Below are 20,250 nucleotides of genomic sequence, written 5' to 3' on the forward strand. Positions count from 1 at the left end.
TACATCTACCCATCCAATCAACTAACCACCTATCCATCCACCCCTCCAACACCTACCCATCCATCTATCCAAAGACCCACTCAAACCACCCATCCACCTCTCATCTACCTACTCATCCATCTACCACTCAACCAATGTCTGATCCAGTTATAGACAGCTAACCACAGTCCCAAATCCCCACACCATCGACCTATCTGAACATCCACTGAACTCACCCATCATGTCTCATCTATTTGTCCATCTATCTGCCACCAAGTGGATACCTACTTATCCATACAACTCCACCCTTCCCTACTCTGAACCTTCCACCCACCTACCCAAACATCCATCCATCCATCAATTGCATATTTACTTGTTTGCCTCTTGCACTAGAGTGTACATTCCCTGAGGACAGAAGTCCTGTCTGCCTAATTCATTACTGTTTCCCCACTGCCAGCTCAAGAGTCTCAGGACACTTTAACAAATGTTCATACAATATGTATAACCACATACTCAATTAATTCAAATATTTATTTTCTAGTATGATACGGGCTTTTTCTAGGCAGATGTACCCATCCAAGCTACACTCACCTACCAGTGCAAACATCTAGCAAATGCTAACTTATTCATTTGCTTATGTCCCATCCACTCTACCCCTCACCCATAATTCAAATGTTCACTCATTTACCCAGCCAACAGCCACAGAGCTCAACTACCTCCACACTTACCCACCTATTTCTTCATCTGCTTCCCAGACTCATGCTCTCCCTGCCATGAAGGAGCTGGTATGGGATTTAGGGACCCTGGAAGATACTATCAAATGGGGCATGGAGGTTGGTGGAGGTGGGACCTGGGCTTCATTAAGAAGTGGATGTTGGGCCTAACAAATGATGAATACCTTTTTTTTGAATACTTTAAACAACGGGTCTTTTACTGTGTAAGGACCTTTAGATCCAACTTACAGATGAGGACATTGAGGCTCTAAGAGAGTGAAGGCCTGAAGTCACAAAGCTAGTGAGAATCTCTTTACATCTCCCCCTTCATTTCCTCCGATTAGAAGATAATTTAGGAGAGGGGTTGCTTTCTAATTGGCAATACTTAGGGACAAAGAAACCATTGATTTTACTGAAGTCAAAATTTTACTGGGCAACCTCAGAGTGCCAGACTGGCTGCCACCTACAGCTCCACTCCACACTGTAGGCCGTGTAGGGCTGAGGTAGAGGTAAGACCCCTAGTACGGATCTCTCTTTGCTCCCAGACCATGTGGGGCAGCGTGGGCAGCTCAGGTGGTGTCTCCGTTGACGCAGGGTGCTTTGAGGGGCAAGGGCTGGCTCTGGGTCCCTGGCGTCCATGGAAGGAACTGCAGGCTCTGGATGGCATCCCTCAGCTGGGTTTGAGAACTCTCCATCTCAGCCAGGCGACGCTCCTGGAGAGGCAGCGGCAGTGGGCTCAGAGCCAGTGGAAAGTTGCACCCCAACTCTCGTTTCCTCACCTCCCAGATCTGCCCCAGAATTCGGCCACGGGGGGTGGGTGTCTCACCAGATTCTTCAGCCAGTGAGCTTCACTGCTTGCAGGGTCGCGCCCTAGATCCAAAAGCGAGGTCCTGTGGGAATCAAGGGCAAGGGAGAAGCTCTGAGACTGGGGAACTCCCCTCCAGCCCCTGATTGGAGAGCTAGGGATCCAGGGAGGCGGAGCTTGAAGTTAGAGGTGGAGTCTGTACAGAATAGGGAAAGAGGCCTCGGTAAACTGGTAAACTTGACGGGGCTCAATCAGAGCCGAGAATGCCTAGGATAAAAGGATAAACTAAACCCTGGAGGCGAAGCTTGGCCCATCCTGGGTGGGGTGGTGACCAGGATGGGGGCGTGCCCAGACTGAGAGGGCTTAGCCCAACCTGTTTAGGACGGCCTGTTTGAGGAATGGGGCCTGACTGGACGACCTGCCAGGGACCTGCAGTCGGGCTCACCTAGGTGGGTTTTAGACAGGTAAGTTGGGTCATCACCGTGCCTGGCGGGATTTGAGTGCGACTGATTGACTGAGAAACAGAGTCTGAATGAAAGTAAGGCCTGAGTAATCTGGTTTTGTATAGCGGGTCTACCTGGGGGCGGAGCTAGTAGAGAGGCTGGACTCACCTAACACCGAGCCTGGAGTCCAGGTCCTCCAGTTGGCCGCGAAGCTGCTGCTGCTGCTCAGTCAAGTCCCGGATGTGGGTGCTCAGCGACTCCACGAGGCCGGACAGCACCTTCTGTTCCTTGCGCAGGGCGGCCACTTCGCACTGCAGCTCGGCCAGCTGTAGGGCAGGGAGCCACTGTAACCTGAACCGCAGCCCCACTCCTTTTTCTCCCGGAAGACCCAGACCTCCCTGGTCCTTGCTCTCTGCCTCCTCACTACCTGCCTCTTGGGGGAACATAGCTCTTTTATACAGAGGAGGAAACTGAGGCTCCGAGAGGATTGAGCTAGGCCCGAGGTAGCACGACTGAGGGAGCTCATATTTGAACCCAGACCTGCCTGGTTTACAAGTCTCGTCTCTGCTCTCGGTGCCCAGACCTGGGCTGGACCTTACCTTGCCCACGGGTCGGTGCGTGCCTAGCGCCTGGTCTCTGTCTCGCGGCTGGTCCAGGTGGCGCTGCCAGGGTACTGACGGCTTCCGAGGAAGCGAGGCCGATGCCCCGGTGCAGGGCCAGCCGCGGGGCGCGGGACCTGTGCGTACAGAGCCTTTGGGTCGCGGCCGCGGCCCTGCAGACGGGCGGCGGCGAGCTGGGCGGCCAGCCGGTACACTCTGCGTGCGCTGCACTGGTCGGGGCAGCCGTGGAGGCTGTTCCTGGTCTGGCCGCTGCCGGGCCCAACATCCCGAGCCGTGAACGCTGCGAAGGGACTGGCTCTTGGAGATGAGAGGGGTGTGCTTGGGGAGGTCCCGAGGGGCCAGGAAGCCGGGCTTCTCTCCTGATGAAAAGCTGGGGGTGAGATGGAAGAGCTCAGACCCTTGACTGGCCCCTGAGCAGATCCTACTCCTAGCTCTGTTCTGAAATGACCACACCCATGATTTCTTTACTCCTGCGTAACACAGTCGCTGATGGGATCACATTTTGGCCTCTGACCCTGTTCTGGACTTCTGACAGTACTGTCCTCTCTATGATCCTTGACACCAACCCCACTCTAACCTTTGACTCTTTTCTAGACTTGTCTTGAACTCTGACACAGTATGACCCTTGCCTTGACCCTCTCTGTAACTTCAATTTCAATCTGACCTTGGGCTCAATCTGTGCTCACAAGGGTATCCTCTTCCTTCTTAAATGATCCCCTTGTACCCCCAACCTCTGACTTTACACTGACCTATCTCTGACCTGCCCCCTGAAAGACCATGGTCTGACCTCTGACCCCAAACATGACTCTGCCCATACCCTTGACCCATCTGACCCTGACCTCTGCTTACAATATTAACCTGTCCATAACCCTTGACAGTGCATCTTAATATCTGCCCTGACTCTGACCCCTAATTTAACCCCATCGACAACCTCTCACTGAAACCTGACCTTCATTGCTGACCACAATGTCACTTTCTCTCTCTGACACTGGATGTGACTTCTCCCTTACCTGTGAAATGACCAATTTCCATCTTGGACTTCAAGATGCCTACCATCCAGTGCCTACCATCTGACCACACCGTGAGCCTCTCCCTGACCCCTTGGATGACCCCATCTCCAGCCTCTGACTTCTACCCAACACTGTTTCTGACATTGACCCTGATGTGATCCCGTCCCTGACCCCTGACATAATCCTGCCTTCACATAATCCTGCCTTTACCTCTGATCCTACTCTGACCCTGTGCTTGCCTTTGGCCCTGCCCCTTCTCCCACCTGTCAGAACTGGACCAGACTGGAGGCAGGCAGGTTACCTGGAGTGGACCTGAGCTGGGGGTGGTGGTAGACGCATTGGCACAGACACAGGTACAGGCCGGCCTTCCTCTATGGCTTGCAGGATGGTGGGCAGAGGTTCCAGGCTGTCACGGCTTGCCTGGTGAGGCATGTAGGGAAGATGCTGAGCAAACTCTCTGGGGACAGAATTTCCCTTCCCTCTTGCCTCCCTGTGCCATATCCTGGGCTCTGGGCCCAGTTCACACCTGGTTAAGTTCAGCAAAGATGGTACAGAGCTGGGCATGCAGGACTGCCAGCTGGAGGGCCAGATCACCGCTGCCCTGGTAACCACTGGGTGCTGCGTCCACATCAACCATGGCCACTTGGTCCAGAAAGTGTTGCATGGCAGGTCCATGATTCTCCAGGAAGCTATTCATAAAGTCCATGTAGGCCTCCTTTTCACCAAACCTGGGTAAGAGTCCAACTGAGTGGGTCAGGTCTTGCATCTGCCACCCCCATGGCCCCACTCTGCCCCTCAGCCTTCCAACACCTACGGGGCATGATTGGCGAGATTCTGGATGACCTTGGCAATCAGTGTGAGGGTGCGGGCTGGGCCAGGTGCTGGGTGCTCTGGTGCCAGGCCAAAGAGGCTGGGTGCCAGGATGGCGGGACACAGGAACCGCAGGAAGAGAGAGGCACACACCAGCCGGGGGCCCAGTGTCTCAGAGCCACGGGCCTTGCATGCTTCTCTCCAACCTGAGAAAATGATGCCCAGCTCTGCTGGGAACCAGCTGGGGAAGAATAGGCAATGGTCAAAAGGGGAGTATATGGGAATAAAGTTCATGGATGATCAAACTCCTAAGGTCAGGGATCAGGAGTCACCTCAGTTTTGAGTTCCAAGATTGACACCATCGGGGATAATGATGCTTGGGGTCAGGATTTATGGTGGTGTTACTGTGGTGACTTCTGGAGTCAGTAATCTTGCAGTGGGGGTACAGGTTCGCATGGGGACAGAAGCCATGATCTAGGGACCTAGCTGTAATATGAGATTGTGGTGCCAGACAGAGCACATGATATGAAATAGAATGCGCTCACAGGGTCACCTAGGTTCAGAAATCATGGTATTGATGTCCCAGGTGACATGGGATTAGGCATACAGGTCAGAGGTCAAGGAACTGGAATCCCAGGTTTCCTGCGATCAGTTGCATGGGATTTGGAGTAGAGGGTCATGGGATTGAGGGCATGATATCACCTCAAATCAGAGGTGATAAGATTAAGGTCCTATGTGAACTGTGGTCAAGTGGCATGAAATTAGGGTATGTGGTCACTTGTGTTTAGAGGGCAAGGAATTGCATCCTAGGTTAATGGGTTCAGTTGGCATAACACTGGGAGTGAGTCGCCAGAGTTAGCAAATAAAACTCTGAAATAACTTTAAAGTTAAACTTGAATTTCAGATAAAAAATAAATAATTTTTAAACATAACTATGTCCCAAATATTGCATCACATTTAATGGGCACCCTGTATTTTATCCAGCAACTAGCACAGTGGCTGCGAGGCAGGGGCGGGCTCAGGTGCTGGAGCCGCGATTCTTACTCGTGGGAGTGGATGATATTCTGGAAGACCTCCTCACAGTTGTTTTGCAGTCTGGCCTGGTGCTGGGGCAGCTCTGCGGCTGGGCACTTGCTGGGGTCCACCTCACAGTCCTCGGTGGAGTCACAGAGACGCCGCACGACCTGCCCTACATCCAGCACAGCCAGACAGGGGCCAGGGCCATGACCACCAGGACTCACCACACCCAACCTCCAACCCATCTCCAATTTACTGCGGGGACACCTAACATCTTGAGGAGTCCCCAGTTTCCTCCAGGATCCCAGCACCCCCAAGGCATCACCTACTGCCAGAATCCCGTTTACCCAGGGACTCCCAGATCTCCCCTGGGATCCCCTAGTCCTCCCAGCAGGCTTATGTCACACCCCCTCCCCTGCACTGCTCACCCAGCGTCTCTTGGAGGTAGTCCTGTGCCACCAGCTTCATGTACTCATCGATGGCCTTGGTGGCCAATGTGTTTTCCCGGAACAGCAGCGCCTCACGGCCTCCACTGCGTGCCAACTCCGCGGTGCCCAGGTCTGTCACCAGTGCCTGGGCATAGCGGGTGTCATGTTGCCTTGGCACAGACTCAGCCAGGGGGAATCCCTGCCCTTGGCGAGTCCTTCCCACCTGGGCACAGGCCCTGCCCCCCATAGTTACAGCTCAGGCCCGGCCGTTTCTGCTGCGGCAACTAACAGGCCGAAACCTCTGTCTCTCACAGCAGAAATTTAAGCCTTTCAGCGCTGAGGCTCAGCTCAGGCCCAGACCTCCGCAGCTGAATCTCAGGCCCCGCCCCTCAGGGAGCACCGCCCCTCGCAGGTGCCACTTAGTCTGGACACCAGGATCCGCCCTGTCGCCGCACCGCACCTGGGCTCGGCCTGTGGCCCTCAGCACTCGCACCATGGCAGCCGCCAACTCCTCCTTGGCCTGCGCGGACAGCTCGGGCTCCAGTGCCTCGCAGAGGCGTGCGTAGTGGAAAGTGAGGAACTCCGCCAGCTCCTTGTAGCGCTCGGACGGCAGCACGCGCAGGCGCCGCGCCCGGATGCGCGCCCTCAGCGCCGCGCCCGCTGGAGCCCCAAGCAGCGGGAACCAGCGCTCCAGGCCCGCGGCGGGCGCTCTGGGGGCGCCCAGCTCCTCCAGTGCCAGTGTTGCGCGGCCCAGAGCCGAGCTGCCTGGGCCCGCTCCGCGCAGCCGCAACGACACACGATGCGCTGGCGGCAGCGCCTCGAAGTGGAAGCGCTCTGCCCAGAAGATCGGGTCCGGACCAGCCCGCGGCGCGGTGCGCGCCAGCAGCGCGCCGTCCAGCCACAGCTCGACGCGCACTCCTGGCGGCCCCGCCGCCGCTCGTGGCAGCCCCTTGGCTTCGTGCACCCACACGCTCAGCCATGTCTCTTCTCGTTCCACGTTGTCCTGCGGACCAGAGTGGTGGAGGGCGGAGTGGGTGCTCGGTGGTGGGCACCAGATGTGAAATTAGAGGCCTATGTCCCCTGGGAGATCGCTGGGCCCGTGGGGGAAGGAAGTCGGGCCACAGGGGTCCCAAGGAGGCCAAACGGAAGACCTTTAGCTGTTCTATGATCTCCCGGATAGATGGGTTCTACAGGGTGCTGTGGAACAGCCGCGGTGTGGGGACTTGGAGACTTCTTGGAGACTACTTGGTAGGCGGAGCTTTGGGTGTAAATAAGATTCAGATTGAAAAGAAGGGACGGGGGTCGTTGTGCAGGGGACTGGTACTAGATGGGGAAGGTCTCGGAGTACTTGCACAGGTGTGGGCAGGCAAGAGTGTCTAAGGAGCGAGCTATGCCAGGGTTGGTGAAAGGGCTGGGGTTCCAGGTGTGGCCTGGGCCTCCAAGCTCCAGACTTTCCACAGTACTGACCTGGCTGGGCTGGAAGTGGCGACGAAGGTCCTCGATCCAGCGGTCTCTTTCAGCAGCCGAGCGACAGGAGAAGCAGCGGCTCCCTCCTGCCCAGGTTACCTGTTGGGGAGGGGGATTTCAGTTTGCAGTTGAGACCAAGGGTGGACCCAAAGGGTCAGGATGAGGTGAAGAGTTGCCTACATTTACCTGGAAGCAGTGGGGCTCCTCCAGGAGGCTGGGGTGCAGTGGCCAGACCCGCACATCCCGCTCAGCGCCCAGGTCCAGCTCAGAGAGTGTGGCCAGAGATTCCCGAGAGCCCAGAGCACTGGGGGCTCTGGGGAGGGGAATGGGGAACAAGGGTCATTTCTCCCTTCTCCTCCCACCATCCCCTATGGCCTCAAGGGTGAGGAGAGGCCAGGATGGACTTAAACCTAAACTGGACTTGAGCACATCACTTTTAGGATCAACCCAACTTTTCATGGTGGCCTGCATGATCTTACATAGTATAGCTCTTGATATCTTTTGACCTCATTTCTCTTCACTTAATCCCTCACTGTCTGAACTCCAGTCACACTGGCCTTGTTTTTGTGTCTTCACCTGACCTCTTGGCCTTTGCACATGCTGTTCCCTCTGCCTGGAATGCTGTCCCTGCTCTTCTTGGCCTAGTTAACTTCCACCCATCCTTCAGATTTCAGCTCAGTTCCCTTCCCTGACACTCCCAGACCAGGATGTTGACTTGGCCCCTATTTTAGAATTATTTTGTCAGACTCTACTCCCACTCTTCCATGAGGAACTGGCTCCATGCTAGGGTCTTTCAGTGGCCCTAACATGGCCCCACACATGGCAGGACATAGAGGGGGAGATAGAAGGTGTGTGTTGAAGGTCAGAATGATAGGCAGGATGAGGAGGAGGGGGCAATGTTGAATCCCAGGCCCTCTAGCCCCTCAGAGACTCTTACCCATCCCGGGAGGCATTGGCTCCTAGCTCTGACCTGGCCTTTTTCTTTTCTTTCAGCCGTTTGAGCAACCCCTGTGGGGAGAGGAACATCAGCTGGGCAGAACTCTGTGCTCCCTCCTCAGCTCCTTTTTCCTCAGGGTGTCCTGGAGGGTCTGCTAGTCTTGGGGGACCACAAGCTTAGGCAACCACAAGCTCAGGCTGTATTAGTAGGAATAATAAAGGCAACCAATAGTTTCCATTTCTAAACCCCAATCACATGCTTTCCTGCATTCTCTATTGATTTCTCAAAGAGCCCGGAGAGGGAGGTTTTCCCATTAGCTCCATCTGACAGATAGAGACACTGAGGCCCAGAGAATTTCAGTGACCCGCCCAGAATTGCCCAGTAATAGTCCCCTTTCACCTCTGAGGGTCTGGATGTCTTTGCTCTCCCTCCACCCCCCACTGGATGTCTCACCCGAACATTGTGGACCTGGTGGGGTCCAGCAGCCTCTGGTTCGGTCTTTCCAGAGGTCCGGTCTGTGGGTAGTAGTCAGGGGTGGAAGGTTGAGGGATGGGATCATCTTGGATTCTGCCCCATCTTGACAGACTCCCAAATGCCCCTGCCCTCCCCCAATTCACATTTACTTACCTGGATCCCTGAGGTTCCCCATGGCCACCTGGATGCTGCCCTCAGAGCTAGCACTCCCCACCCGGGACCGGCGAGGACCCTGTTCATCCACAGGAGTGGTTAGTCAGAAAGGGGAGGCAGGCAGACAGATTGAGGGAGAGGCAGACACCTTTCCATTATCCCCACTCCCTTCCCCTCCTTCCTTCCCCTTGCCCATAGTCCCTCTCTCACCTCCTCCTCACCCCCAAGCAGTACCAGCCTCCCATCCAGCAGAGTGAAGGCCCCAATATTCCAGATGGGCACATCAGGTGTGGGGGCCTCAGGGATCTGAAGGCTAGGGGGCTCCGGCTCTGGCTCCGGCTCTGGGTAGAGGAGGAGATGCTGGGGATCTGGGAGTTCCCCTTGAACCTTAGACCACCCTTTTCATTCCCCGAGGCTCACTGGGGGTTCTCTCCTAAGTGCCACCGCTTTCCTTCATCTCCCCCCCCCAACCCCAAGCAGCCAAGTAGTTGTTGAGCAAGGTCCTTCTCTGGGCCTTGTCCCCATTGGCCATGGGTAGTGGACTTAGCCCACCTACTATGTAACCTGTTCTGTGTTTACTGCTCCACATGCTTTCTCTCATTTAATCCTTCAAAGCCATTGAAAGGGCTATTATAACCCCCATTTTACCAAGGAGAAAACTGAAACCCAGAGAGACTGAGTGACTCTCCTACATTCACAAGCTTGTGAGTGATTGAGCTGGGCCTCAGATGCAAGCATTCTTCTCTGAACCAATTCAGTGTGTAGGTCCAATAAGTTAAACAGCAGGACACACCCTATTTTCTTACGTAAATAACTAGTCTAAGGTGGAATATATTCAATGTTTGAGAAAGGGACAGAAAAAGGTCAGGGTAGGGGGTGGTGGCAGGTAGTGCAGTGGCCTCCCAGAGACAGCAAATTTGTGCTAGGTCTTGATGGCAGGAACAGCTTGATCAAAGGCTGAGATGTGGCAAGGCCCAGGGAAGTAAAGGGAAGGGCAAAAGGGTCTGGGGGACTCAGAGGCTAGAGAAGAAGAAGGTCCAGGAAGAGATTGATACAGGACCTTGGGTGCCAGTTAGAAGGGGTTTTATCCTCAGGGTTGTGTGGAGCAATGGGAGGTACTTGAGCAAGCAAAGATCAGATCTGCTTGTTAAAGAATTCTTGCTGGATTCTATGGAGTGGGCAATACTTGATATCTGGGGAGATTTGAAGGGATGCTTTTGCAAAATGGGGCTATGAATGATGAGAATTAAATGAGCTTCCAGGAATACGAGGGCTGAACCAATCCTCCCAGATTACCTGTCTGTCCCATTGTCTTACCCCTACGGGAAGAAATGATAACTCCCACTGTTAACGGACTACTTAAAATGTGCTGGGCCCTGGGCTAGTGCTTCACACATGAGCCCCAATCCTCAGAGTACCCTTCTAGATCCCTCTGTGCAACCTGGCCCCATCTGTCATTTTCTCGTTTATACTTGTTCACTGTCTTTCATGCCCACTATACTGTGAGCTTCACAGGGTAGCCAGTGACATCTGTTTTGTTCACTGCTGTGTCCTCAGTCCCTAAATCAGGGCCTGGCACATAGTAAATGCTCAAAGACCTCTGCTTGAATGTATGAATAAATGAATGAATGAATGAAATCATATACCCTTCCAGGTAGGGATCATGGTTCCCATTTAACTGATGGGGAAGCTGAGGCCAAAGGAAGTGAAGAAACTGAGACATGGAAGCTGGAGAGCAGGAGGAGGCTGAAATGGATATCCAGGCAGGAGAGGATGGGACTGGGACATTGAATATGTGAAGAGACCAGGGCGGGGCCAAGAGCTTATTCCCTGTCTCTTCCTCAGTGGACCCCCTGGCCCACAGGCCCTTGGCCACACCTCCCTCCCTCAGGCCCTGGGTAAGGGGGAAAGGGGGAAGAGGGCAGCTGGGTCCCAGCCACTTCCTGTTGGGCTTTTGCACTCCCCACAACTTCCTGTGTCTGTAAGGCTGCTTCTCTGGAGGCGGACAAAACCCAAGCATCCGGCCCAAGCTCTGGGTGGGGGAGCCACATACCTGAAGCTTCTGATCTTGGGTCTGGCTCCAGTGGTGGGCTCTTATGCCTCCCCCAAAAGCTCTTGGATATTCGGGGGCGACTTGGGCGTGATTCCTTGGGGGGCGCAGAGAGGACACGACGGAACAGTGAGCGACGAGCTGGTTGGCTGTTGACTGCGGGTTCCTGGTGGCTCAGTGCTCTCCCCCAGACTGTAAGGCGGCCCCAGTGGAACCCTCCAGCCCCCTTCTCCCCACCTCCTCCTGTGTGCCAGCGATAGGAGGTTAGTGGGGATGGGGCTGCAGGCTGGGCTTCAGAGGACTGGTTTGTAGGTGGTGGGTCCATGGTGGGGATTCTCCTGGGGGATGAGAGGGTGACAGTTATGCTTTGTGTCTGCCCACATGCTGACCCTATCTCAGCCCCCTCTCCATTCTCAGCTCTGCCCCCAGAAACCTCCCCCTACCCCCCAGGGGGCCACACGCATTCCTTCCCTTACCTTGATTTCCTGACCAGCCTCAGAACAGCAGCCTTCTGAACACTGCCTGGCTTCCTCCTACTGAACGCTACTCCACGTGACCCTATCTGTCCCACCCCACCCCACAATCAGGCTGGTAAGGCACCGTGAGGGCAGGATGCAGAGGGAGAGGAGGTGACAGAGCAGGAACCAGAATCTCTCACTGATCAGGAGGGAGTACATGCCCCTCTCTGAGCCTCAGTTGCCTTCTCTGCAAAATGGGCACAGGCTGGTGAGAACATGGAGCCCCTGGAACTCTCATCCACTGCTGGTTAGAGTGTAGACCAACTCACCCAAGTTGGAAAACTGTTTGGTCTGTTTGACAAACATTGACCATATACCTGTCATCTGACCCAGCAGTTCACCCCCAATAGACATGCCCACTGACATTATTCATAATAGCCTCAAACTGGCAACAACCCAAGTGTCCACGTAGTGTAGAATGGATAAATTGGTATGCAGCAAGGAGATTGAACAAACTACTGAGTGATTGAACTCAGATAAATCACAAACAACACTAAGAAAAAACAGACTATACAGTGTATTGTTCCATATATATTAAGTTCCAAAGTAAACAAGACAATATGCAACAAGTATGGAAGTCAGTGTCCTTTGGAGGGGCTAGTGGGGAGGGGCATGAGGGAGGATTCTGGGAGCTGATCATAATTTTGTCTCTGCTTTTAAAATTGAGGTGCAAGCCCTGGCTGGGTGGCTCAGTTGGTTGAGCATCATCCCATACACCAAAAGGGTGAGGATTCCATTCTGGCTGGGGTTCGTCGGGAGGCAACCGGTAGAAGTTTCTCATGTCAATGTTTCTCCCTCTCTCTGTGTCTAAAGATTCAATGAGCATGTTCTCGGGTGAGGAGTAAAAAAAAAAACTTGAGGTGAAAGCCACATAACATGAATTTAATGTGTCTATTGCTTGAGTGGGATGCTGGATACTTGGATGTGTTAGGTGGTGAAAATTCATTGATGCGCGTTCCTAATAAACGTTTTCTTGAAAAAGAGGCAGGCAATTACCGTTCTGAGAAATAAGTGAGTCAACATGAGAGTCAGTAGAATCCTAGCCCATGAGTGGGTTCCAGTCCCAGCTGGTCCTTTACTCGATGTGTGGCCTCAGGCAAGTCACTTCCTCTCTCTGATCTTCGATTTCCATATTTGTACAACACAATGATAATATCAGTTTCAGAAGGTTTATAATAGGAGCCTTCTTTTATTAAAAAAAAAAGTTTTTGAGTGCCCACTACGTGCTAGGTGCCACAGAAGCCATGGGGAATGAAACAAACATGATTCCTGCCCTCCTGGAACTCACAGTGCAGAGCAATTCTACCTGGTGAGGAGGACTGGAATGGAGAAGCTGAACAGAAGTGATGTTCTTTGAGCTGGAAAAATCCCAGAAGGTCTCCCTGAGGAGGTACATTTGCAACCTGAAGCGTGAGAAGGAGCTGGACGTGAGAAGAGCATGTTAGGGAGAAGAAATGGTTTGTGCAGAGGCAAAGGTGACCAGAATCCGCAGGGGAGGGTGGGTAGAATTATTTGATGGGCACGTGGCCTGTGCAGTCACCCAGGACTCCACACTCAGGAGGGCTCCATACTACATTTGATTTAGTGCCCTGCTATTGCTGCATTGAAGTTCTTGCTTTTCGAACGAGGGGCCCTGCATTTCCATTTGTACTGGGCCTCACAAATTCTATAACTCATCCTGAAGAGAAGGGTGTTCTCTGAGGGCCAAAGACCCTTCTGGAGCTGGATATAACAGGCAGGTGCACACGCCTTAGATATACCTGTCTTATTCATACTGCATTGGACCACCCACTACACACATATGTGGAGTCTTCTTGTGTTCCTCCATGTCTCTGAGCATTTACCACCTCATTGCATTCTGGCTCCACTCCCAACTCCCTGCATTTTTGCTGAAGGACTTTCTCTGACAGATGGAGCCCATGCAACAAGCAGCCCAATAGAGAATTAGCACCTCCCTAAATGGCTATGGGAGTTGGAAGATTAATACTCCAGTTTCCTCACTCCTTCGATGGGATGACTTTAGGGTGTGTCCTATGCTGTCTCCCAGAGGTCCCCAGTGGGATTGAGCTCCATGTGCCCCCAGTGCCAACTTGCTTGATAAGGCACCGTTTCTGGGCTGCCTTCCCTTCCCTACCTCTATTCCTTGTTCCCCAAATGACATGTCCTGGGATCACCTCCCAAACTACTTGTACTGGAATTTTTGTCTCAGGGTCTGATTCTGAGCAAATCCAAACCAAGACAACATGTGCAAACACAGATAATGCATAGACACAGGCTTTCTTTCCACAGTCTCTTTATTGGAAGCCTGTGGCTGGCAGGGTCCCTGGAGGTAGCTTCCTCTTGGATCTCCTAGAGGCCCTCCTGGCAATTCTTGGCTTCACATTCTAGAAAAGACAAGAGAGTGTGAGGCTTGGAGAGAGGGGGAGGCTGGGCTGCCTCTCCTCATGGTGGAACACTGTATGAGGAAGAAGAGAAACTGAGCGGGTAGATACAACTCTAATTGCAGGCCAGCTTAATGAAGTAGAGTGGTAGTATGCAGATAGCATGACATTGTGCAGGTGTGTGAGTAGAGGTGTTTTGGTGGTGATTGAGGTCAGGGTCTGGGGCCAAGGTTGTGCTGGTTGGGCCTAGATTGCTCCAGCATAAGAATTGCCATCAAGGGTCAGGGAGGCTAGGGCTGTGCAAGCATCCCCAGGGATGAGATTGTCTGGACAGAAGACTGAAACCTACAGTTAGGAACTGGACAGATGTGCAGGCAAAGGGGTTTTCTGTAGGGAAACACCAGCTAGGTTACTGTTGTGTATACAGAGGTCCTTTGAGTAGGGGCCAGGTGTGAGTCCAAGGTTTGGTGGGCTGGGATGAGGTTGTGCAGGCAGAAGCATTGTGACTCGGGTATAGGTGATGCAGGCCAGGCTGAAGTTGCGAGGGCAAAGGGGCTGCTGGAGGAGTCAGGGTTCATGACCTGGTTGGGAGGGCAGACATATTGGAAGCTGGGCAAACAACAAGCTGGCTGGATCAGGGGCTAGGCTGAGGTTGCGCAGGGAGAGGACAGTGGGTAGGAAATGCTGCGATCAAAACAACTTAAAAGCTGGGACTAGGCTGACTGAATAGAAAGGCAGCAAGGGAGGTTAGGGACTTGGTTGAGGCTGTGTGGGCATAGGGGTTACAGGAAAGAGAGGGGCCTGCTGAGGTTGGGTAGGCAGGCAGGCAGGGGTCAGGAGCTGAGCTAGTGTCAGATGGATCGTAGGCCGAGGTAATACAGGTGTCACAGACTCACTGCGTTGAAGTGAGGCCAGGTGCTCAGCAGGTGGAAGAGCGCATCCCCAGGGCACTCGGTGCGCACCAGCTGGCGGTGGCCAAGCACTGCGTAGTCCGGCCGCAGAAGGCCAGCGCGCACCGCGCACCTGGGAAGCACATCGCGCACCGTGCGCAGGGCAGCATCTGCAGGCAGCTCTGCGGTGTAGTTGCCCACGAAGGCCACGCCGAAACCGCGGGAGTTGTGGCCTAGTGTATGCGCGCCCACCCTGTGCCAGCCGCGGCCCTCGTACACGTAGCCATCTGAGCCCACCACGAAACTGCGGAGGAGAAAGGGGCAGCCAACGCGTGGCGTCAGGGGTGCCCTGCCGGATATCTGTGCCAAGTCTTGCCTGGTCGCACTGTCTCTGCCTGGCACTGCCTCATCCCACTCCTCCACCAGATGCCACCCAGTAACCCTCCTATTTCTCTGGCATTGGCTACGCCCCTTTCTGTCCGGCCTCTCCAAGTTGTCTCAGGTCTAGCTCCTGCCCAATTCACAGCACTTTTCTGTCTTAGGCCTAACCCCATCACTGCCTGGCTCCAGCCCCTGAGGGTCCCACCCTAGTTTAGGCCACGCCCCTCTCCACATTGGCCCCACCCACCCCACTCCTTTCGCTGGGTTTGCTCCGGTACAACCCGCCCCCTGGGTTAGGCTCTGCCCACCCAAGCTCCGGCGTCTAGTAACTGTTCCCTCCCCCGCTTCCAGGCCCCGCCTACCTGTACCCGATGTCGTCCCAGCCGCGCGTGTCCTGGTGGAAGCGCTGCATGGAGCGCATTTTCGCCGCACAGCGCGCGAAGGCAGTGCAGGGGGATGCGGGCAAGTATGTGTGATGCACGTACAAGAACCCGAGAGGCAGCTGCAAGGGCTTTGGGCGGCCCCGATACGGTGCTGCATCCCAGCGGCAGCGGGGGTGGATCGCCGGGCATCCTGTGGGGAAGGGCGTACAGGGCTGGGGTCAGTCAGCGTTTCTCTTCCTGCCGCCTGTACCCCCATTAGAGCGCATCTGTGGGCCATTCCCCCAGCCTCCTTCCAGATTTGGGGACAGTTCAGTCTCACATCACACTGGCCTCCCTTGGGATCTAACTTCACTAAATCTTACAGCATCCCAGTCCCATCGGAATTATCGGCTATGACTCCCACCCCCTTCAGGATAACCCCCAAGAATTATAGGTCAGACTTCAAGGCTCTTTACAATCCAGGAGGTAACACTCTGTGCAGCTGGCCCTGCCCTGAGCCCTAGGAGAGACAGCCACACTGAGGAAGAGCAATCTTGGCCCACAATTATTATGCTTTAGTTGTGTACTACTTGCTTTCTTTCTCAAACCATCCAGCAAATCCAAGAGGTAGCAGATTAACCCCACTTCACTTAAAAAGGTGAGATTCGGAGGAGTGAAGCAACTCACCTAAAGATGCAAGGAATAACTGGTTGAATTTTTATTCCAATCTCTGTGCCTTTGCATGTGTTGAGCCCACCTCCTGCAATGCCTGCTTCCTCAAGTTTTTTTTGTTACATGAACTCCTTTTCATCCTTCAAGACCTAAATCTAGCCTTTGCTTACCTCTGCAGCTGCCCTGTCCCCCCAGCGAGAGCCCTATTTCCCCCTCTGGAATTCCTAGTCCTGGCTCCCCCTGACCACATAGGGCTGAGAGTGTCTGTGACTGTGAGAGGGAGGATCTTGGGGGAGGGGACCCTTCTTACCCAGGAAAGCCTCAGTGTACTCCTTGGTGGCAAGGGTGGCCACCTGTGCCAGCTGTTCTTGGCTCATGCCCTGAAGCTGAGGGTGTGCTGGCTCCAGTCTCTGTAGCAGGATGAGGGCACCCCAAACCTGCTGGGTCAGGGCAGGGGCTGAAGTCAGAGAAGCTCCGTTCTGCCTTCGGAAATTGCTGCGAAGTCCTGGGTCTCCAGCCACCCCAGCTCCATAGTACTGGCTCAGGAGGTGGCTCAGGGGTGGCCGGGGCTCAGGAGCCCGGCTCAGGTAGTCTCCAAGGAGGACCCCATCCAGAGCACCATTGAGGAAGGCCGTCGTAAGCAGTGATGCCCCAGGGTCCAGGAGCGTGAAGTTCCTGGGGACAGACAACTGGTCCCAGCAGCCCTCAGCTCCCAGGCCTGGGTGGCTCTGGGTCTGGGGGCCCTGGAGGAAGGTCAGGCCCAGGTCTCTGGCCAAGGTAACCACCAGGAGGCTGTCCACGGTCGCCGGAGACTTTGCTTTGGCATCTGGTGAGGAGGTTTGGTTATCTAGAGAGGTGACTTGGACATCTGAAGAGGGGTCTTGGACATCTGGAAAGATGGCTCCCACATTGAGATCTGTTGCTCTAACATTCCGAGACATAGCTCCAACACCTGCAGACCTAACATGTGGAGAGGCATCCCTGAGTCCTGGGGAGGTGGCTCTTACATCAGGAACCATGGCTCCAACATCTGGAAAGGTGGCTCCGGCACCCAGAGGGGTGGCTGTGCTGTCCAAAGGCAAGTTTATGATCCTGTGCCTCTGCAACCCTGCTTTCAGCCCTGCCAGAAGAGGCTCCACAGCCACCGTTGAGCCGTCGGGTGCCAGTACCACCCCGTATTCCTGCCTGCCCTGCACATCGTGCCGAGCCACCTCCTCAGTCAGGCCTCGCAGCTCTGGACTCAGTGCAAGGAGATCCAGCTTGGTGGTCCTGAAACTCTGTCCTTCTAGCAGGAACTGATGGAGGGGATCATGAGGACCAGAGTTCTGGGCTGTCAGCTGCCACACAGAGGCGGTGTGGCTGGCCTCGGTGACCGGCCCCTTCTGCTCAAGCTCAGCCAGAGCCTGGATGACAGAGTCCATGAGGAGGGGCAGGGATGCTGCAGGAGGAGGGATGGTGTTAGCCCAGCAGCCCAGCACCCCCTCTTCCTGAGCCTCCCGCTGCTGCTTCCACATCTTCTCAATGCTCTCCATCTGACAGCCCTGTGACTCCCAACACCATCCTGGTGTAAATGAGGAAACTGAGGCACAGACAACAGGTTAAGGTGCTTAGACTATCTGTGAGCACTGGGGAGCCATGGCAGGTTCATCACCAGGAGTGTTCTAAGATTGCTCCTTTGACTGCCTGTGGATAGTGAACTTTCAGGAGGCTAGGGTAGAGAGAGGGAAATAATGTGGAGGTGAGCAATAAAGATTGCCAAAGCTAGGATGGTGGCAGTGTGATGGACAAAAGTGGGCAGAGTCCCCAGGTATTCTAAGGGAAAGATGGACAGTTTTTGGTGGTGGATTGGAGTTTGGGGAATTTTAAAGGGCAAGGTGTCTGGAGAATGTTCAGGGAGGGAGAGGGTGGGCCTGTGTCTTGTAGAGGAAATGTCAGCAGCTGAACTGGAACCTAGAAGTGCTGGGCTCAGAGCTGAATAATAGGGCTGGGCTCAGGTTGTTGAATAATAGCTAACATTTATTAAACATTTACTATGTGCCAGGAGACTTAGATAACTTAACAAATTTAATCTTCACGATGACCTCATGAGCTCAGAGAGATTAAATGACCTGTTTTAGTTCACACAGACAGGAAGTGGGAGAAGCAGGATTATCAGTCCAGAAATTTGGGTGGATGGTCCACACTATAACTCCTCTGTTTTTCTCTCTGACTAAAATGCCCTTTCCTGTTTCTGTCCAAGTAAAATTCTTCTCCTTTCTGTCCTAGATCAGTGTCCCTTCCTCCAGGAAGCCTTCATGATTTTTGCTCTTCTGGCCCCAGGTCCTTCCCTCACCCCCTGCCTTGACCCTGTGCAGCTGGAAGCATCTGTGTCCCCACACTGGAGGTTCCTTGAGACTGAGGTCTCCTGGGGTCTCTAGTCTTACCCTGTATAGGACTGGTCACAGAGAGGACAGCAGTACACTTCTGTAGAATCGATTGTCCTGGCTGCAGGCCTCTGCCTTCTGACCTACCTGTCCCTGGCTCCGGCCACGGCCACAGTCCAAGCAGGATCCAGAGGATACCCTGGACTACTGTTGTGGGATTCCAGTTTCTGGGGGGCATATCTGGTTGACTTCAGCAGAGACCTCGGCAGAGCTGTAGGGAGACAGGCACAGAGAGCGGAGTGGTGTCTTTGGTCACTGTCAAAGTCCAGGGGTGAATGATACGGCTGTCCCTTGCAGAGCTGTGGGCGGGAGGCAGCAGAGGCATAGGGACAGAGTACCCTGGGTGAAGGTCATATGGTTCCCAGGGGCTTCCCCATCCAATCCTGTCCAGGCTGAGGTCAAGGGTTAGCAAGCCAAGCCCAACCCAGGAGGCACCTGGAGGCCAAGTAGTTTAGACTCCAACATACTCTGCCCATTCCCAGAAAAGCAGACTGAGGCCAATCCAGCAAGTCCTACCTCTTTCCTGATCATTTGGTTGCTGCTGCTGGCCCCTACAGGGGACTCTCAGGTGCCAGTCCAACTGGTAAGACTGAAATGTTCTGGGGCTGAGGAGAGGAGGATGCGCCTGAAGTTGGGACTACCTCCTGCCTTTGCTGCCAGCACTTCAGGCTCAGGCAGAGAATGGGAGCAGGGGCTGGGGGTTATTTTTACTGGGGCCTGCTGTGAACCCAGGGGACCAGGAGATGTCTTTTCTTATTCAATTCCAGCTCCTGATCCAAAGCCACCAGATGTAGCTGACAGCAGGGACTGGGCCCAGGGCCTTTCGGACCCTGGCTTTGTCCCAGGAGCTGGTTTCTTGGCTCACCTGGGTTGATAGTGAAGGGTCCTCCCCTTCTCCCAGGCTGTGGCCGAGTCCTGCAGAAGTGAGCCTGCCTCCCTTTATTGGAGTGTCAGGTGGGATGGGCTCAGTGTGACTGGGGTGCTGTGCAAATTGCTTCACTGTGGGCTTCCCACCCTGGAACCAGCCTGGGGAGTTTCCAGGAGACCCACTAGGCTGGGCACTCAGCAAAGGGCAAGCCCTGGGCAGGCCTGGGAATGCCCAGGCTGAGCCAGTCTTGGGATTCCCCAGGGGGAGCCTGCTCAGATATCGAGTGTCTTCCTTCTGGGGACTCAGCATCACCCAGCATGGAGCTGGGGATGCAATGGAGGCTCAGGGAGTAGGGCCCTGGGGGAGGGAATGAATGGGGGTCACTCCCCGGGGGAATCAAGGAAATCTCCTCTGAGTCCCAGTTTCCAACGGGAATGGGGCTCTGCCTGGTAGAGCAACATGCAGGAAGAGGTCCGTGTGTCCACCTGGGGCAGGGACTAGAATGAGGAGAGTGAAACATCCTCCTCTGGCACAAAATTTAAGGTGGTACGAAAAATCTCAGTCAACAAGTTAAGCAATATTTTAATAGACCAAAGTGAATGCAAGAAGTCCATGATGAATAAAATATCAACATTTTATAATTGATAGAGGTAGGGTCAGGGACAGTGCCGTGCAGAGATTACTGGAGTCAGAGGTAAAAGGAAAAATCAAGAATTCTGATCCTGTCTTTGTGCCTCACTCACCTCGCCCTAGTCCTGGTGGCCCTGTGTAGACCAGAGGGGAGCCCTGGGATGCTGTGGGGTGGCTGTCCATGAGATCCCACCTGATGCCCACCTGGTCTGGGAACGG

General features: G+C 54.3%; 3 protein-coding genes across 12 annotated transcripts in view; 1 reads left to right on the top strand and 2 right to left on the bottom strand.

Moving 5' to 3' along the window:
• Nucleotides 1-474: 474 nt before the first annotated feature.
• On the bottom strand, nucleotides 475-11,469 carry RASAL3 (RAS protein activator like 3). Of its 2 annotated transcripts, XM_053911045.2 has the most exons (18): nucleotides 11,383-11,469; nucleotides 10,910-11,244; nucleotides 9,067-9,197; nucleotides 8,857-8,935; nucleotides 8,683-8,744; nucleotides 8,230-8,300; nucleotides 7,479-7,605; nucleotides 7,293-7,391; nucleotides 6,286-6,828; nucleotides 5,826-5,970; nucleotides 5,425-5,569; nucleotides 4,385-4,621; nucleotides 4,097-4,298; nucleotides 3,872-3,990; nucleotides 2,540-2,930; nucleotides 2,109-2,266; nucleotides 1,519-1,582; nucleotides 475-1,405 (listed from the first exon to the last, which is right to left on the bottom strand). In XM_053911045.2, exons 2-18 carry the CDS (start codon nucleotides 11,229-11,231, stop codon nucleotides 1,262-1,264), a joined length of 3,039 nt encoding a protein of 1,012 aa, XP_053767020.1. In that variant the 5' UTR covers nucleotides 11,232-11,244; nucleotides 11,383-11,469; the 3' UTR covers nucleotides 475-1,261. The 2 variants fall into 2 exon arrangements, with proteins under 2 accessions (XP_053767020.1, XP_053767021.1); XM_053911046.1 differs by lacking the exons at nucleotides 8,683-8,744; nucleotides 9,067-9,197; nucleotides 10,910-11,244; nucleotides 11,383-11,469 and having other exon boundaries at nucleotides 8,857-8,958.
• The window catches only part of CYP4F22 (cytochrome P450 family 4 subfamily F member 22), a 67,101-nt gene continuing 48,572 nt past the window's right edge, over nucleotides 1,722-20,250 (top strand). For all 8 annotated transcript variants that reach the window (XM_053911048.1, XM_045195752.2, XM_053911047.1 and 5 more), the window contains exon 1: nucleotides 1,722-1,961. The gene's annotated coding sequence lies outside the window, so the exon portion shown is untranslated. The remainder of the gene's footprint in view (nucleotides 1,962-20,250) is intronic.
• Nucleotides 13,701-19,491, bottom strand: PGLYRP2 (peptidoglycan recognition protein 2). 2 transcript variants are annotated; one of them, XM_045195746.2, is made up of 7 exons: nucleotides 19,399-19,448; nucleotides 19,050-19,138; nucleotides 18,621-18,744; nucleotides 16,421-17,548; nucleotides 15,439-15,649; nucleotides 14,702-14,999; nucleotides 13,701-13,808 (listed from the first exon to the last, which is right to left on the bottom strand). In XM_045195746.2, the coding sequence occupies exons 3-7, from the start codon at nucleotides 18,709-18,711 to the stop codon at nucleotides 13,719-13,721; spliced, it is 1,818 nt and encodes a 605-aa protein (XP_045051681.2). In that variant the 5' UTR covers nucleotides 18,712-18,744; nucleotides 19,050-19,138; nucleotides 19,399-19,448; the 3' UTR covers nucleotides 13,701-13,718. The 2 variants fall into 2 exon arrangements, with proteins under 2 accessions (XP_045051681.2, XP_045051682.2); XM_045195747.2 differs by lacking the exon at nucleotides 19,050-19,138 and having other exon boundaries at nucleotides 19,399-19,491.

The sequence above is a fragment of the Desmodus rotundus genome, chromosome 9 (assembly GCF_022682495.2).
Source record: "Desmodus rotundus isolate HL8 chromosome 9, HLdesRot8A.1, whole genome shotgun sequence".
NCBI classification, from domain to species: domain Eukaryota; kingdom Metazoa; phylum Chordata; class Mammalia; order Chiroptera; family Phyllostomidae; genus Desmodus; species Desmodus rotundus.

Bases quoted from the DNA above. Each gene is read 5' to 3' on its own strand.
- RASAL3 (XM_053911045.2), bottom strand. From the start codon at position 11,231: ATGGACCCACCACCTACAAACCAGTCCTCTGAAGCCCAGCCTGCAGCC. The intron at 9,198-10,909 runs GTATGTGGCTCC...TCCTCTACCCAG, and splicing joins CCCAAGATCAGAAGCTTCAG to AGCCGGAGCCAGAGCCGGAG. The intron at 2,267-2,539 runs GTAAGGTCCAGC...CCTGCCCTACAG, and splicing joins CGCACCGACCCGTGGGCAAG to CTGGCCGAGCTGCAGTGCGA.
- PGLYRP2 (XM_045195747.2), bottom strand. From the start codon at position 18,711: ATGCCCCCCAGAAACTGGAATCCCACAACAGTAGTCCAGGGTATCCTC. The intron at 15,000-15,438 runs GTAGGCGGGGCC...TCTCCTCCGCAG, and splicing joins TGGGACGACATCGGGTACAG to TTTCGTGGTGGGCTCAGATG. The intron at 13,809-14,701 runs GTGAGTCTGTGA...TGTCTTTTCTAG, and splicing joins CCTGGCCTCACTTCAACGCA to AATGTGAAGCCAAGAATTGC.